General features: G+C 40.4%; 3 protein-coding genes across 4 annotated transcripts; 2 read left to right on the top strand and 1 right to left on the bottom strand.

Moving 5' to 3' along the window:
* Positions 1–200: 200 nt before the first annotated feature.
* On the bottom strand, positions 201–7,159 carry LOC136269196 (trehalase-like). Of its 2 annotated transcripts, XM_066064698.1 has the most exons (13): positions 7,022–7,159; positions 6,738–6,852; positions 5,320–5,547; positions 3,470–3,658; positions 2,993–3,085; positions 2,707–2,940; positions 2,326–2,375; positions 2,075–2,275; positions 1,657–1,877; positions 1,385–1,609; positions 1,282–1,335; positions 692–1,022; positions 201–622 (listed from the first exon to the last, which is right to left on the bottom strand). In XM_066064698.1, the coding sequence occupies exons 3-13, from the start codon at positions 5,469–5,471 to the stop codon at positions 270–272; spliced, it is 2,103 nt and encodes a 700-aa protein (XP_065920770.1). In that variant the 5' UTR covers positions 5,472–5,547; positions 6,738–6,852; positions 7,022–7,159; the 3' UTR covers positions 201–269. The 2 variants fall into 2 exon arrangements, with proteins under 2 accessions (XP_065920770.1, XP_065920768.1); XM_066064696.1 differs by having other exon boundaries at positions 201–1,022.
* A 1-nt stretch (position 7,160) lies between these two features.
* On the top strand, positions 7,161–13,218 carry LOC136269197 (dihydroxyacetone phosphate acyltransferase-like). Its single transcript, XM_066064699.1, has 11 exons — positions 7,161–7,476; positions 8,220–8,396; positions 9,857–9,986; positions 10,225–10,428; positions 11,165–11,316; positions 11,416–11,549; positions 11,606–11,766; positions 11,900–12,268; positions 12,321–12,541; positions 12,591–12,693; positions 12,863–13,218. The coding sequence occupies exons 1-11, from the start codon at positions 7,315–7,317 to the stop codon at positions 13,093–13,095; spliced, it is 2,046 nt and encodes a 681-aa protein (XP_065920771.1). The 5' UTR covers positions 7,161–7,314; the 3' UTR covers positions 13,096–13,218.
* On the top strand, positions 13,127–16,644 carry LOC136269189 (circularly permutated Ras protein 1-like). The gene is made up of 11 exons (XM_066064684.1): positions 13,127–13,391; positions 13,560–13,745; positions 13,879–14,224; positions 14,281–14,572; positions 14,622–14,869; positions 14,927–15,057; positions 15,118–15,281; positions 15,342–15,534; positions 15,592–15,840; positions 15,891–16,103; positions 16,160–16,644. The coding sequence occupies exons 1-11, from the start codon at positions 13,260–13,262 to the stop codon at positions 16,532–16,534; spliced, it is 2,529 nt and encodes an 842-aa protein (XP_065920756.1). The 5' UTR covers positions 13,127–13,259; the 3' UTR covers positions 16,535–16,644.
* The last annotated feature ends 1,124 nt before the right edge of the window (positions 16,645–17,768 follow it).

Raw genomic sequence — 17,768 nt, 5'->3', positions numbered from 1 at the left:
TGCTCTATAGAGTATCTCAAAATTCTACATGGTTAAGCTGGCTGTGGGGTTGGGAGGATGTCTTACCAAGCTTAACACCTTCCCATGTTGAATCCACCATAGAATGAGGGTACTCCCTTTCTTGTGCAAATCTTTTACAGAACAAAGGTTGTTAACACCCTCAAAATAACATTAACTGGGTTCAGATTTATGGACTAGTCTAAAACATAAAAATGAGATGTATAACATGTAGTTTGGATATGATACAAAGCACCATACATTATAAGTAACTAGACATCAGTCACTAATATTTTCTCAGGTGATGGTTCATGTGTTTGTGGACTGTCGGCTTCTTTTGTTAACGATAAAGTCTCCTCTTTTGGTTGGCTGCTTTGTTCATCACCATCAGTTGTAATGATGTTACCATTTGCTTCTTCTTGAGGTGTCTCAGCTTTGTTGCTGTCACTGTTATTATCTGTACACGTTCCGTTGCTTAAGATTCCACTATCTTCTAGTTGGAGCACTGTTGTCACTGTCATAGCTGATATGGTAGATGTTCCATTATTGGTGCTACTGTCTGTCTCATCATGACGCACAAGTGAGTTCTCCTTGGACACACTCTTACTGTCTTCATCTTCGTCACCTTTAGTAGTATAACTTTTGTTAGCCCCCTCATATTCAGACTCAAAGTACTTATTCTCATAGAGCTCACCAATGCTGTAGCTTCGTCCCTGTCCAACTCCGCCGCTATCCTCCGTGGCGCCGTATGCCATAAGGTGCTCATTTTGTACTCGTTGCCAGTAACGCTTCTTGCCTCTCTTGTACACCCAGCGACCCCAAATAACACACACCACACTCAGTAACATTAAGGGAATTAGGATAGCAATGGGGGCCACCCATGCAGCACTGTTGCTGTCATTGTCATGGTTACCTGCCGTGGTGGGGACAGGAGTTGTGGTGAGGTTTAATGGAGGGGCAGTCAATGATGAACCATAGAGAGACAACAAGTCGAGAATTACTCCATTGGTCCAGCCAAAACCACTCTATAAGATTAGCAATGTTATAAACACATTGAATACATAATACCTCTCGAGATTCAAACTCAGAGACTATAAAATGAGTGATTGCAGATTTGAAAACTACATACAGGAAGGCCTCTAAACAATATACACTTAGGTACCAGTCCATTTTATATGATAAAGACATAAAGTGGTTTTACTACTGAAGGGAGTCCAGACTTGTTAGGACCCAAGTGTTCTCCATATTGTCCCCTTAGTTTGGAGTTACCAGTAATGATCATACCTGAACAATGTATTCTCCGCCTCTCCCAGGAGCACCAGGTACTTCACAGTCATACTACAACAAAACCATCCATTGCAATAATTTGTGTGTGTGTGTGTGTTACCTTTTCATACATTGTGTTGTTGACCTTCCAGCCAATCCAATTGGCATTCACCCACTTTTGGGCTGCCTCTTTGGCAGCCATTTTGAGACTCTCATGTGATCCCTGTGATAGTCCATAAATAAACATCCATTGAAGAGGGGGCCATGCATTGGGGAAGTCCCACTGCTGTCCACTGTCTACTGTAGATGTGGGAATCCCCCCAGGATAATCCAAGAATCCTGCATCCTGAAAGTAAAAATTGGTCAACTTTCTCATTACTACAATAAACTAACCTTTAAGTATCTAAGGGTGCTCAGTTGTCTGCTGGTGTTGCTAGGGCCACACCCCCACACTAATGGGGCAACTGATGACAAATAGAACCCATCCAAGTGTTGACCCGTTGTGATGTCAATATCCCGCCAAGTACCGGTGGTCTCATTCCAGAACATCTCATCAAAAATCTCCTCTCGTTCTTGGCGCGCTTCATTATAATAATAAGCTCCAGTGTAATTTCCTGCAGCAATCACAAAACATCAACATTCACAGTCCCTCCCATTGTCAGCCCCACCCACTAAAAATATGTAGAAAACATGGAAGAACATTACACCTTGATAACCAGGACATTTCCTTTTTGTGGTAGTGTACATACAGACATGAAATCAGGACAATAGAATCTTTATTTTACATACAGTTAGACTCCAGTCCACTTACCAGTGATATTATTGAACCAGGCAAGGGTCGCCTCATTCTGGCACAAGATAGCATTCAATTCGACTGGCACAACTGAAGTGGTTCTAATAGATGCCAATTGATCAGCCATAGGGCCTTCAGTGTCAAGCCAACGAGACGAGAAGTCCCAGCCTGACTCTGCAGCTGATGCAAGGTTGGTGAAGAGCTCAGAACGAGCAGTTTCTGAAAACAAAAGTTATAACATGATTTTCAGTTGTGTAATATCAGTGTACCATTAGAAATAGCTCTAGATGTGTTGTAGTCTTCCTGATATGACTCTGGCCTAAATGGAAGCAGCAGAAATTATACAACTTTACATCTGAACTACCTTATACCACACACAGGTTTACAGATGGAACATCACAAGACTATTACAGACCTGTGAAATTCTCAGATACCTGTCTTTAAGATATGCAAAGCAAGCCAATTTACACTCTACTTGTGTAAAGGTACAGCTGTAAAGGAGACTTCCAAACCCTCAGGCCTTGTATTAGTATCCTCGCTTTGCCACCATACAGAGCCTAAATTATGAGTAGACTTGTTGTCTAACAATTATAATACCCCTTTACCAATTTGGCTCATTATAATTTTTCAAATAACACAGCAAAGCTTACCGTGGAAGGTTAGTATCAGTGGCATAATAGTTCACTGGAAGATCTGATGGCTCCAGAACCACGAAACGACTGTACTGCCAAAAATGATACTCCTTCTCAAGTAAAGGCAAAATCTCCTTCACAAATGTATCATTCTCTGTAGCATTATAGTATGCGGCTACCATTTGGGTGAGCAGGGGAGGCTGTGAACGTCTTGAATAATAGACACGTCCTCCGTTAGGCACCAAACCATATCTGAACACAATCACATGATGACAAATAATGTAATCATCACTCCATCACTTACTGGTCAATTAGAGTGGCCATGTTTTCTATCATACCACGAGCTGTGTCATACATCTCACACAATAGCAGTCCACGAACTATCCAATAACTGTCCCTGAGAAGATAGGTAAAGCAAAGTTGTAAAGTGCAAGCAAACTGCAAGGATTATGGGGCTTACAGAGACTAGCAATGGAAGAGTTGCATTTCACATAACCATACACACTGAGATGAATCGGACAATCAAGTGATCAGACATCTTACACAGCTTAATCTCTTTTTTTTTAGTTTCTAAAACACTTCCCTAACTACAGGGTTCTAACCAACCATTATTTATTCTATTCTAGACACCTTAGGGATTAGTATTATTTTAGGGATCCACATGAACACAAATGGAAACATGTACAAGTATCCTGATTATCGAGGTGTCGACACTTTAGGGTGTCCTTTTTGAGAAGTTCCATTGTACAAAACAAATCAACGACTTCTATCATTTACTTACCAGTAATAAAACTCTGAAAAACGTCCTCCAGCAACAATGAATGGGTTTGGCACTGGTAAAAGAGAGTGTCGTTGTGGGTTTGCATGGACATCTGGCGACAGCTGACGACCAAGTTTGGGCCATATGGCAGTGAGATTCAGTGCCCACTGTCGTAGCTGCTCATCTCGAATGGAATCCACAAATGCAGGCCTGAGAAGATCGTCCATTATAAATTAACAACAGCACACACACACAAGACTATATGACAAGAATTAACCGCTCCCAAATTACCACCTCATTGATTGTCAAGGTGAGACCTTAATAAAATCATTTGGAATGACTGGAGTTATGCAAGAAGCTTTAACAAAGGAGTGATCTTATTACTACAAGTTCTGTCAGGTTTCAAGAAACATTTCTAAAGAATTTAAAACTGATTATTCTGTAATCATCAACCATATAACTTACAATCAGCAGTTAATTGATTTGCCACATGCACGGAATGTGTGGTTTCTTTAAAACAATATTATACATACATACAGTTTCTTCACAGAAATAATACCCACATAATTACATACATAACACAACTAAGTTTAACATGTGGTGGAAATGGCACAAATAAACAGACAACACCTAGTTCCTGAATATTCCAATGAGGCAAGCATTCATAATCCCCCCATATGAAGTGGTGAATAATGTCACACATTCAACTAGAAAACATAGTAAAATTCCAGTGTCAAGATAATACGCTGAAGTGACTTTTATGAATTCCCTTAAACCAAAAAGTTTATAATTTTAAACTTAGATGAACTCTTGCTAAAATTGCTGTATAGGGGGATAGTTTCGATGGGCAAAACTTCTTCATTAGAGGACAGGCAAACTTATCTGCGGTTAAACTTTCACAGTGAACAAAAGTATGGCGATGCACACTCAAAGCTCTTAGCCATGCAAATAAGCAGTGCACATTTGTCCATACTCCTGAAAAAGTGGGTGTGGCTCACGATTTATGATGCATATGTACATACACCTGATCAATTAAAGTGGGCGTGGCTCCACATTTAAGTGTATAGACACACTATTCTCACATGTCACAAACCATCTGGCACACGAGACTATAGACACACAGCAATGGAAATGGCATCACGCATGCCTTCAGACTGCTGCAACACACCTTATTGTTGAATGGGTGTGGCTTCACACATAACTAGCTACAGACAGTGATGCACAATTCCTGTAAGTGGGCGTGGCTCAGGTGGGCTTCTGCAAGATTTTCCATTGTTAAGCAAATCACACGTCAACCAGATACTCATCCCAGCCTCACCACAGCAGCATTCACAGGGAAACTTTCATGGTTTTTTTACAAAACCAAGAAATCCTTAAAAAGTTTCGTCCATCGAAACTTTCCCCCAATACACTACTTCAGGATAGATCATTGCCAAGTACACTACATGTACTCTCACTGTTGAAAGCTATTTTGCTGAAACAAGTATGCAAAGTGAAGGAACAATCAATCACAATGCATCATTTCATTCAATATTTAAACACATGCAAAACAGAATAGCTACGTAGGAGTGTAGGAGTTGTAACATTCTACAGGCTGCCCTTTTTGAAGCATGTAAGACAGTCAGTCATAAGCAACAGTCAGTCATAAGCAAACTCTAATACAAGGTGTACAAAACAGGAGTGGGGGGATCTGTTTTTCAAAGTAATATCCCAACATCATAAGATTATCATGATTATTAGCTACTGCCAAACTAGATTTGTAATGTTCACCATAAATTATCACAGGATTAGGAACATTCAATTTGTTAACAATAATTTCAGAGGAGCTATAAGATTCCATGCTAAATATTTTCATAACATGATGCACTTACCGCTCCACCCAGTCTGGTGGTTGCCAGTTGACAAGGTCGGGAGTGGAATTAAAATTACCTGCTACAAACTGACGAAGTTGCTCGTCAGTTGGTGGTGTTGGTAGTCGGGAGAAATTATCCAACACTGTAGATGGATCAAATTTCAGTGGCATGTCTACAAGTTCCTTAGAAGGAAATAGTCCACTTCTCTGGAGTGTGTCAAGCAATGGTCCATGACAATACACAGGACTAGTACAGATATAGAGTGGATACTAACATGCGCAAACACACACACACACACACACACACACACACACACACACATGTACAGCAGAACACACTACAGGGGGTGTACACATAATATATACAGTGAGATCAGTAATATATTAACTGTGTGTACATATATGTGTATCTGTTTCACTATAGCACATGAGCTGGCAAAAACATATTGGTCTGTATGTGGGTGTAGCAAGCCTGCACTTTACTTAGCCTTATGAACTTGTTGATTTGTAGAACTTCACAACTACAGAGGTTTGCGGAATGTTTGCAACAAAACCGTAAAACATGATCCATCAACTTTAAATACGTCACCACAAGTCACGTTTCTGGTGACTTCCTGTATTGCAAAGATTCTGCAATCCTTTGGATTAAGAGGCTTTTCATTATTCAAAGTGACATCACTACAGAAGGATTGTTTTGATACAATGTATGTTGTCATGGCACATATGAATTTCAGAAAGGTTACATAACTGATTAACAAATCAACTGAATCAATCTCAACACATTAACATTATCGTAAAATAGGCAATAAAAATGTCAAAGCGTTAATAAGCTATAGGTCTAGTAATCCCATGCCTAAAATTAACCCTAGTTCAATATCATAGATTGCACATTGTAGTCATAAAGTGTTTTTTTGGATTCATATAAAATAACCAATCATGTGATGAATCCCATTCAAATATCTTCTCATTTACGTGACATCATACTAGTCTGATGACCATAGAAGTGCAATTCATATAGCAGTAGAAGATATCATAAAGCTCTCATTTTATGGCAAGGCTAAGAATCCACTGAAGTTAAGTCATTATTCCCATTTCACCACTGAACAAGCACAAATTATCCTATCATCAAGACATTACGGAGGTCTAATTGTGTGCCCCAAATGTGCATGTACTGTGTGGTCTATGTGTTGTGCATACGTTATGTTACACGTAAACATATTCCAAACAGGAGACAATGGCTACACATACAGAACACAGCTTAGTGCACACACATACACACCAGATGAAACCTTAATAAAACAATACTCAAAGTGTGTAAATTCATACAAAGGACAGACTAAACCATTATAACAAAAAATTCATTACCACAAAGAACATATGTCTTTTTTATCTTGGTTGGAGTGAGTATTAAAATATTTTCTTACAGTATAAACTAACCTATCACAGGCTGGAACGTCTTGTCCAAACGTTGTAATGATTAACAGACACAAATCACCGTAGCCCCCAAGGCCACAGCGGACAACACTTCTTCCCGTGACATTGCTCTTACTCTCTGTATAAAACAACACGACCACGTTTCGTCACTTGTGCAAAGATTGCCTCTTACAGCACACATAAACTATCAATCATAGCTAGCTAATTAAAAGCTGATTCTGCAATTTAATACAACTTTAACGACGTCTTTGTCTACACTAACTAACAGTACGATTTATACGACCCACCGCTTTGAATGTGTTGATGTTGTCCAGTATTTGATGATCTGAGTGTGGCCACAGTTCAGCGGCCGCGTTTGAGTACGAGTTCAGGTTAGGGGGTTTAAAAACACAAATATCGGGTACCTTCGTAATCTTTAGGATTAACAGAGCCCACAAGCAAAAATATTTCACGTAAAGGTCAATTACATATTAGTGCCTAGGGAGAGGCATAGGGCTGGTGTTTTTCAAAGGTGCCGAACTTCTTTCGTGTTGGTGGATGCTCCGAAGGATGCTCTTTGTTGATACATCCCGCTAGAAATATGGAGGATTATATTCCGTTAAATCTTCAGCAGGGACATTTCTCCTACTGGCTACGAGAGTACAATCCCTCTGCAATTTATGAGCATAACCAGCCTAGGAAACCACACGAGCTTAAACAGTTTGTGAAACAGAGTAAAAGAATAAAAACAGTCATTTCAGAGGTTCGTAAGTGTGTGTGTGTGTGTGTGTGTGTGTGTGTGTGTGTGTGTGTGTGTGTGTGTGTGTGTGTGTGTGTGTGTGTGTGTGTGTGTGTGTGTGTGTGTGTGTGTGTGTGTGTGTGTGTGTGTGTGTGTGTGTGTGTGTGTGTGTGTGTGTGTGTGTGTGTGTGTGTGTGTGTGTGTGTGTGTGTGTGTGTGTGTGTGTGTGTGTGTGTGTGTGTGTGTGTGTGTGTGTGTGTGTGTGTGTGTGTGTGTGTGTGTGTGTGTGTGTGTGTGTGTGTGTGTGTGTGTGTGTGTGTGTGTGTGTGTGTGTGTGTGTGTGTGTGTGTGTGTGTGTGTGTGTGTGTGTGTGTGTGTGTGTGTGTGTGTGTGTGTCCAGTCATCTTTTGACTCGGAAAGTAAATGGCAACTGTCCAGTCTTGCATAACGGGTGAAGTCCATTTGTATATCCATGTCGTCTGAGAGTTAGTGGTCCTGTTCAGCTGATTGTTTTTATTTCATGATAATGAGTAAAGGAGCAAATATGACCTGTTAGCCCAAAGATTTGCAATTACCACTATCTCCATCTGAACTTTGTTCCCCTGGTGGTTGTGTTGTACAGGATTTTAGCCAATATTATACAATAATAACTCAAGACGAATGTTGTGAATTCACAAGAATTTAGAAATTGAGTTTGTAAGAACTATTAAGTCAATGTTTATAAAATTGCTGTTCTAAATAATGATAAAGTGTTGTCCGTGATATAGGTGGCTCAGAAAAGTGGACGGACAATCAAAGATGTTGAGCAAGAGGTGCACATGTTGTTGGAGGAGATTGGACACAAGTTCTCCATGTTATCAGTTCGAGCTGTTGGACTTGTTGCCAGGACAGCTATTTGTCGTATCTGCAGTGGAATCTATATCAACAAGAGTGGACTTAGCCAGGTGATTAGTCATTATATTTTGTAGGGTCCAGATACGAGATGCAGCACTAATAGTTTATGGTTATTACTGCTATTCTTTGCATACTCTTACAATATGGGGGGTATGAATTTTTAAAACGAATTATTGGGCTTCAGGAGTGCAACCTATTCAGTACTCATTACTGGGAATGTTATACCTCAGGCTTCAAATTCACCTTCTCTCAGCTTCTTACTGTATAGCAATAATTGTGAAATATACTCTAATAAAACAGTCAGATTATGCTCAGATGATAGAAAGTGCCTGTAGGCTTACAGCCACTTATTGATCTCAATCATTATGTGTACATAAAGGCTTAAAAGTTTAATATGAAAGTAATAAAACCCTTACCTGTGCTAATGTTCAACTAACCTATTTACTTTTTTTTTGCTTTTGCAGTAATACAGGTATAACTTTTGCCAACATTGTGCCCAAAATGGAGCTCAACGCATGCCTCTAGGCTGCATCAAATGTGGCCAATTCAGTGGGTCATAGAGCAGTTACTCATGATTAATCAGGAGGCTAGTTGTGATAAAAAATAAATAAATAAAAACTGGTTGAAAATGTAGTTGTAAAGCTACAGTAGTTAACACAAGGTGCATCGTAGAGTGGTCAAACTATGCATGTAACAGTATATGCACATCAGGGTTGACACTCTGGGTCAGCACTGCTGATCTGTGTGACCCACTGAATTGGCCATCGAGCTCCATTTTGGGCACAATGTTGGCAACAGTTATACCTGTATTACAGCAAAAATTGTCTGTAAAAGCAAAAAAAAAGTAAATGGGTTAGTTGAACATTAGCACAGGTAAGAGTTTCATTACTTTCATATTAAACTTTTAAACATACATTAATGATTGAGACCATTAAGTGGGTGCAAGCCTACAGGCACTAATACGCATTTTCTATCATCTGAGCATTCAATCCAAAGCTTTTTTTAGACTGACCAGTCTTATCTGCTAGTTCCTATCCTTTAGACTGGTGTTTATCGATTGAAGATATAAAGTTCTATCCCTCTTTATGAGAGGGCACTTATGTGTAGTCCACCAAGCATCAACCTGGCAAAGGACTAGTCTATGGCTTGTTCATGGCTGGTCTGCAAGTGACTTTAATTACTGTCCATAATGCCAAGCACAATTGAGCTTGATAAATTCATCATCAGATATGTGGTCCAATCCGGGTCTGATCTGGATATTCCGCAAAGTGGAAGTAGTGGGTGAGACCCTGACACAGTGTGATCTGAGTGACCCAGACAATCCAACTCAGCCACTCCCCCAATGCTAGACATAAATAACAGTGGAATCTCTCTTTGGCAATCCTCTTATATTCCTAGGGTTTTTATAACTTTCACCAAAGTGTTTTTGTAGAGGTACTTAGAAAGGTGTCAATGCATGATTCTATCAGTGCTGTACATTGAACAAGTATGCTTTTGTACATTTCTGTAGTTGGAAGATTTGATGAAAACATTTCCAGTAGTGTTACTGCCATCACACAGGAGTTACCTTGACTTTCTCTTAGTCTCTTACTTCATGTATGAGTTTGGACTACAACTACCAGTAATAGCTGCAGCCCAAGGTACGATGATAGTGTATGCTGTACAGTGAACATATGTAGCGGTTGCTTCTTTAAAAAGACCGTACATTAATAGTAGTAGGTCCAAGGTGTACTTCATCACTTCATTACCTCATCATAGTGACCATGTCAAGTAGGTTCCAAGGTGTACTCCACGACTTCATTAGTTAGATCTCCTCATGATTTTTGGTACCATTGGTGGCCCATTTTCATTTTACTTGTACTTATCTTTATGGTGTAGACTTTATGAAGATGTCTGGGGTTGGAGCTCTGCTAAGGCAAAGCGGAGCATTCTTCATGAGACGTACATTTGGCACAGACCAACTCTACTGGACCGTGTTCTCAGAGTACATGCAGACCCAGCTCAATAATGGAGATGCTCCAATGGAGTTCTTTATTGAGGGGACCAGAAGTAGGACAGCCAAACCTTTGCACCCTCGACTGGGTTAGTGTAAGTTTGCAACTAACACTCAGAATTAGTATACACGTAGCAAGAATTATGAAAAATGGAGAGAAGAATCCCCATTGCTTATAGGATGTTGATAAAAATTCACTGAAAACATCTACAGAGCCGTCTACTGATTCTTTTAGAATGAAACTTATTTTACAACAGTGTAAATGTTTATAGAATCAAATTGCAGTATATAGAAATTGTCCATGACCTCTTTCAAGTGATATGATTTTGTTGAGACTAGAGTCATTATATGAGGTTTGCTCACTGAACTAGATTCCTATGCATGTTAATGTCTTTTGAACAGAGCAAACAATAGGATCAACACATACTGATTGAGTACACATCTTTTGTTGCTAAATGGACTGTGTATTGTTAGACCAAACTGTAACCTTTGAACTGCTGACAACATTGTGTGAATCCACTAAATTCCTTATCATATTAAAATATTGTACATATATGGAATAATTGCTTTACTCGTTCCTATTTTTAAACTTGACAACAGTTAATTCCACATGTCCAATTTTTGTGTCAACAATCTACCACATGTGGAATTTGCACTTTCATACTCACCCTCCAATATTGTGATTAAATATTCAAGTGAGAGAAGCTTTAAATAGTTTACTGTTAGTGTTTCATCTCTGAAACAGGAATGTAGCAAAAGTGGGCTTGTTCCACCAAAATGTATTATACAGTGGCCCCACTTTACTTAAAATTTGTTTCTTTTCAGGGTTATTGTCAGTTGTCATGGACTGCTACTTGACTGGTCAAGTTTCTGATATCCAGTTAGTGCCCATCAGTATCAGTTATGAGCGTACCCTGGAGGAGCAGCTGTTTGCTAGGGAATTACTGGGAACACCAAAACCCAAGGAATCCACTAGAGTTAGCAAAGATATATACTGCTATATAAATTACATGTCCAAAATAGATTCCACTGTGTGATGCAGTTGCCTGTACACTATAATGGTTGTTCTCTTATAGGGTCTGTTTGCTGCAAGGACAATCTTATCAACAAACTATGGTAGTATATTTATACATATTGGATCACCGGTCTCCCTACATGAATACTGTCAACAGTTAGGGGTGAGCAGGATACCTCACAGTGTGGTCCCCAGGTGGGTGGAGCTACTGCATAGATGGATGTGTCTTACATGTTATATACCCCCTACAGGCACATGCCAGCCAACCTCTCAGCAGAACGTAAAGCAGTGAAACAATTAGCATACCACATCCTCCATATAATTCAGTCAAACATGAGGCTGCCATACACGTCACTAGTAGCGGCTATTATACTCCAACATGTTTGTGATGATGATGATGGGCTTACAATAGGTATAGTGTTCCTCCTACTATAAACCACTGTCTTAATAAGGATGTTAACTTGATGTATTTGGTAGTATGGTAATATGATAGTCAGTCTAGCTTAACTTGTTAGGTTACTAAAATGATTATCTTTCTTTTACAGGCGAACTCTTAGAAGAAGTCAAGTGGTTGAAACAGCAAATTGAAGGTCGTGGCGGTCAGCTCATGTGCCACAATGACTTAGAGACATCAGTGAAGTTGTCACTTAATCATTTAGAAGAAGCTGTAGAACTAACGTCATCTGGTAGAGTGCGGTTACGACTTAATGTCAACCACCAGGAGCATGTTGAAGTGCAGAAGAGCTTTGCAGAAGTCATGAGCATGTCACTGAGCCACACCCACTTGGACATGATCCTTGCAGTCAGCCACATCCACTTATTACTATATCAATATCGTAATCAGTTGCTACACGTGTTCAGTGTAGAAGGAATCCTAGCTATGATATTGAATAAAAGAAGAATGATAGACTATCGTATGTGTTAGTATACTTTACAATACATGTGATATTTTCCTTTTGTATTTAGGGTCATTTTTCATGGATTTTTCCGTTCTCTGTTCATCGTTAAATAAAGACTTGCTGTTACCGCAACAGCCAGTTTCAGAACTCTTCCCATCTTTGTTGTGGAGTATGAGAGATAGAGGTATCCTTACCTGGACAGCTGGAGCCATCAGCTCCACCCCAGAATCTAGCCGCACCCTCAATTTCCTTGCAAGCTTGATGATACCCTTTGCAGTTGGCATCTGGGTATGTAGTGCTATCATAATTGTGTGCATGTAATTACCTGTTTTTATAGCTTATTTCCAAATACATGTTGTCACGAGATGGGGATGGGGCCCAAACTGTCTCCCTCGTTCTAAAAGACACACAATTCTTGGCTGCTAGATCAATTCATGCTGGTAGGTAGCAGAGAGTGCTAGTATTTTCTTCTAAGCTCTGTATATCTATGATTTTGTCTATGGTACATAGTACACCATTTCATACATGCATGCATGGCTCTACATAAGTGTAGTCTATACATCCAGAATAGATAATCTACAATCTTTATAGCAGCTTTGTTTACTGCAGGTTTGTTCCACTGTTATGATGTTCTATCATTGGATATACTGAAGAATGCTATGCAATCACTTATGGAGGCTGGACTGCTCTCTAGGAGCATTACAGACACGGATGAAGGCAAGGAGAGACTAGTCACCGTATCCGATAGGCCGGGATTACAGAGAGTATCCGGTATAGTTGGGACTTACGTGTTACCGGAAGTTCGTGTATTTGATGGGAGATCTACGCCCGCAAAGCTATGACTTAATGTTTCTATATATAGATGAGATTTTCTATTAATAGTGACAGATTTTTAGCTATAAAAGTGTACATTGACACTGCACAACATATTTTGCAATCATCTGATCACCGTGTTGCTCCCTTAACTTTGTTATAACTGTACTATCATTTTTGCAAGTGTCAAGGCATGAATTTTGCTAGCAATTTCGTCTACTCCGCGAAGGATGATGCGGACGAAGTTGAAGAGGTGGAACAAGAAGAGGAAGAAACGATCGATGACATGCGCAGACGCCATCAAGCCGGCAGTGACGATGGACAGGTAAACACAAGATGTAGAGCCAGTATCTTAGCTAGGACATGCAAGAGAAGCATAGCTGTTAATGCTGGAGCTCGGAAGCTAGCTCGATCACAATTAAATAGCCGAGCTACATGCAAATAATCTAGCTAGTTGTTAGTATCCATTGTAAAGCATACTGCACATTTGCAGACTTGCCTACTGGATATTCTGGACACTGCTGGTCAAGAGGAATACTCTGCAATGAGGGATCAGTACATGAGGACTGGCCAGTGTTTCTTGTTAGTATACTCCATCACTGATCGACAATCCTTTACTGAAGCTGAGGCAATGTACAACTTCACTACTAGGATTAAGGACACTGATAATGTGCCTGCTGTAAGTACTGATAGTAACCTTTACTGTGTGGTAGTTATATGAATATGATTATCACAACTGTATTCAAGTTGACCTAGCACAGTTAAAAAAAAAACTGCTCTGTTTTTATATGGACCACTTGTTTCACTTACAGATTTTGGTTGGAAACAAAAAGGATCTGGATATGGGACGAGTGATCACATATGCTGAAGGAAAAGCTCTTGCAGACAAGTTGGGCATTCCTTTCATGGAGACTTCGGCAAAAACCGGTCACAATGTAACTGAGGCATTCCATGAACTAGTGCGTATCACGCCACGTGAAGGAGTTGACTACAAAGTGGTGATACTTGGTAGTGGTGGAGTAGGAAAATCAGCTCTCTGTATTCAATATGTACAAGGTCATTTTGTGGACCAGTATGATCCAACAATTGAGGACTCTTATCGTAAACAAGTGGTCATATCAGGTCTGCCTAAGGCAACTGCTGCATCTGCTTCACCCAGTAAGTAACCAGCTTATTAACTTGTACTGTTGGTAAACAATAACTATATTTTATAGAATCTAAGCAACAACGTAAAGGATTTTTAGGAAGTTTGATGAAGAAGAAAAAGTCTGGTCCACCATCTGCTCCTCCACCTCCTTCAGCACCTAAGGCTCCAGCAAAAAAGAAGAAAGTTAGAGTAGCTCGAGCTAACACTAATGTGTTAGTACTCCAGTTGGGAACACTGGCAGAAGAGTCTACTATGGCCACTGGGGACCCTTATTACTGCAAGAACTCAAGTTGCAAGGCTGTCTTGTCAACTGCATCAAAGTTAGAAAAAGCAAAAGATGGTACAATGACATGGAAATGGTAAGAGAAGTGATGTACTGACTAAACTAATCATGTAATTTGACTTTAGTGAATTCTGTGATCATGTCAATGAAAATGTTGACGTGACTGATGAAGAGAAGCCAAAGGTTGACACAGTGGATTATGTACTAGAACCAGCTCCCCCAGCACCTCCAGCTGATGATAATGCTGCTACCAAGGATGATGTTGCTGAAGCTAAAGCAGCCATCAAGGCATCCACTAAAGGAGGTCTAATAATCTTTGCCATTGATATTAGTGGTAGCATGGATTGTACTGTGGAAGTACCAGAGCTGCAAGGTAGGTAACTAGCATACTAGAAGAACTACATTTAGATTATATGGTCTTTATACACAGCTGAGTGGAGTGCAATGAGAGATGGCGGTCAAGCTAGTGGTGGCTCACGACATGTCAGTCGACTGGAATGTATCAAAGAAGCTGTAGTACGACATTTAGATCATCTCAGTGTGGAGAGACCAAATTGTCAAGTAAGAAATGTTCACTTACTTACATCATATACTAGTATAACCGTTGTATGTTTTGTTCAGGTTGCTCTTGTGTTGTTTGAGAGCAAAGTGGCAGTGTGTGGAGATGGTACTACTGATGGTGCCACAGTTGAAGGTGCTACGCTGAGTAACTATGATCAACTGTTGGAAAAGGGACGTTCACTGAAGCACTTACTCAGTGATAAACCACTTGTAGAATCAATTGAGTAAGCAATACTCTGTAGTTACTTGTAATCAGTGAATGAGTATATTTCCAATGTCTCTAGTGCCCTAAAGACTCGTGTACAAGGTCTAAGTACCAAAGGATGTACAGCTTTGGGACCAGCTCTCGCACTTAGTGTAGCACTGGCATCAGATCGTACTCTCTCCTCTGAGATTATCCTGTGTACTGATGGTGTACCCAACACTGGGGTGGGATCCCTCAGTGGCCGTCGTGATACCACAGGATTTTACAGCACCGTAAGTGTCAAAGAGTATTGTCATGGGCTGTTCATTAATGATTGCCCTGATTTACAGGTTGGAGAATATGCTAAGACTTGTAATGTCACTGTTTCCGTACTGGGAATTGATGGAGATACTCAGTGTGGTTTACAAGCCATCAGTCAAGCAGCCTCCATTACTGGTGGAACTATTAACATTCTTCATCCTCTTGAGATGGTACGACAGATACGTAGCATTGCTCAAAATGTCATCGTCGCCACCGAAGTGGAAGTAAGCATGATAACTCACCCTTGCTTACTACTGAAGACAGACAGATCTACTAAGGTCAGTAGTGTACAATGTATTGTAAGACACTATTAACTGGACTACTGTAGGAGGCTAGTCGGTTTCATGAAGAAATAGGCAATACTCCACAAAACATGGACTTCACTGTGGAGTTCAATACTAAAGATGGAGATGCAGCTAAGAAAATAGGAAGCATTCCTTTCCAAGTGCAGATCATCTACCGTCGACCAGATCAAATGAAATGTTTAAGAGTTATCAGCAAATGTCGAGAATTCACTCAGAAACGAGAAGACATTGAACAAGTAATTGATAATTAGTTTAAATGTTTCTAGTAACTCACTGTACCCTATTTCTACAGGATTGTAATATTGGAGTAAGTGGATTAGCTGCTGTACAAAAGAGTGCAGCACTAGCTCAACGTGGTCAGTTGGATGAAGCACGTCAAGTACTCCACTCTGCTCAACGTTTGATGCAGACAGCTGCAAAATCTGATCAGCAATGTGAGGAGTACGCCAACTTTGTTAGCAACTGTCTCGAGCTAGACTCAGAATTACAACAAGCATCACATGATACATCAAGACAATCATCAGATTCTATGGCAAAGTTACTTCACACTAAGAAAGCTGCTCACATGGGCCAGTTCCTGTCTGGTGGAGCCAAGAAGGGAATAGTCAGCAAACGTAAAGCTGATGCAAGAGTACAAGAACAATACTATGGGTACAAATACAAATGAACATTTTCAACATGAGAACCAATTTGATTTGTTTATAAACTGTATGTAAAATTCTATATGTCACCCATGTTTGGATTTAATGTTACACATGAAACAATTTCACTATGTTACCCACTTTAAGAAGTTATGTTGATTCAAGTTAATTGTCCGGCATGTATAAATGACTCACAGCAGTGGTTGCATTTTATTGTTTGTGACATGCACTTGTGTTTTCTTGGCCTTGTGACTCACTGCCACTGATGGCATAGGCAATTCTATTAAGGGGGAGCCACCCCCCCCCCCCCCCCCCCCTGCTGAAAAATAACTTTTTAAAATCTTGGGGAAAGGTAGATTGGCATTGTTATTGGGCTGTTTTCAAGCCTTCAAATTACAAAAATCCTGTGGGTTGCACCCCCAGACCCCCCTAAAATCCTACTTTATATTACAGCCATACAACAATGGTCCCTACTTGGCCCCCCCGTAGGTCATGCCTAGAATCACCACTGACTGATGGGTCTTGATTGGAGGCTTATATATTTTTAATTAAAGTGCCTCCGCACAAATAGCTGAGTAGATTGACAAGTATTCCTTATAGGCAAAGTTATAAAATGGTTGAGTAAGTTGTTTAAATCATTTATGCATGGATCTTTTTACAGCAATTGTAGGTCAGATGAATTCTTATTTTCTTCATATTGCATGCATAATAAGCACACAGCAGATACTTTGCTAAATCTTTCTTGAATTAATTATGTAAGGATTATGGTATCAGCAGCAAGCAACAGCACCATAGCAGCAGCAAACAGCAGTATCAGCAGTAAAGCAGCAGCAGCAGCAAGTAGCAACAACAACAGCAGCAGCAAGTAGCGCAATAGCAGCAAGCAGCAAGAGTACTGAGCAGCATGCAGTAGCAGCAACAGCAGCACAAAGCAGCAAAAGTTGTTGTTGCTGTTACTGCTTGCTGCTCAGTGCTTTTGCTACTACTGGTGCTGCTTGCATGCTAGCAGCACTGAGCAGCAACCAGTAGCAACAACAGCAGCAGCAGCAGCGAGCAACAGCAGCAAGCAGTGGCAGTGACAGCAGTAGCAGCAACAAGCAGCAGCAAGCAGCAGCAGCAAGCAGCAAGCAGCAGCAGCAGCAAGCAGTGGCAGTGACAGCAGCAGCAAGCAGTGGTAGTGACAGCAGCAGCAAGCAGCAGCAGCAGCAAGCAGTGGCAGTGACAGCAGCAGCAAGCAGCAGCAGCAGCAGCAGCAGTAGC

This window comes from Dysidea avara, chromosome 10, assembly GCF_963678975.1.
Source record: "Dysidea avara chromosome 10, odDysAvar1.4, whole genome shotgun sequence".
In the NCBI taxonomy this organism is placed as follows: Eukaryota; Metazoa; Porifera; class Demospongiae; order Dictyoceratida; family Dysideidae; genus Dysidea; species Dysidea avara.
This window is presented reverse-complemented; position numbering and strand designations above follow the sequence as displayed.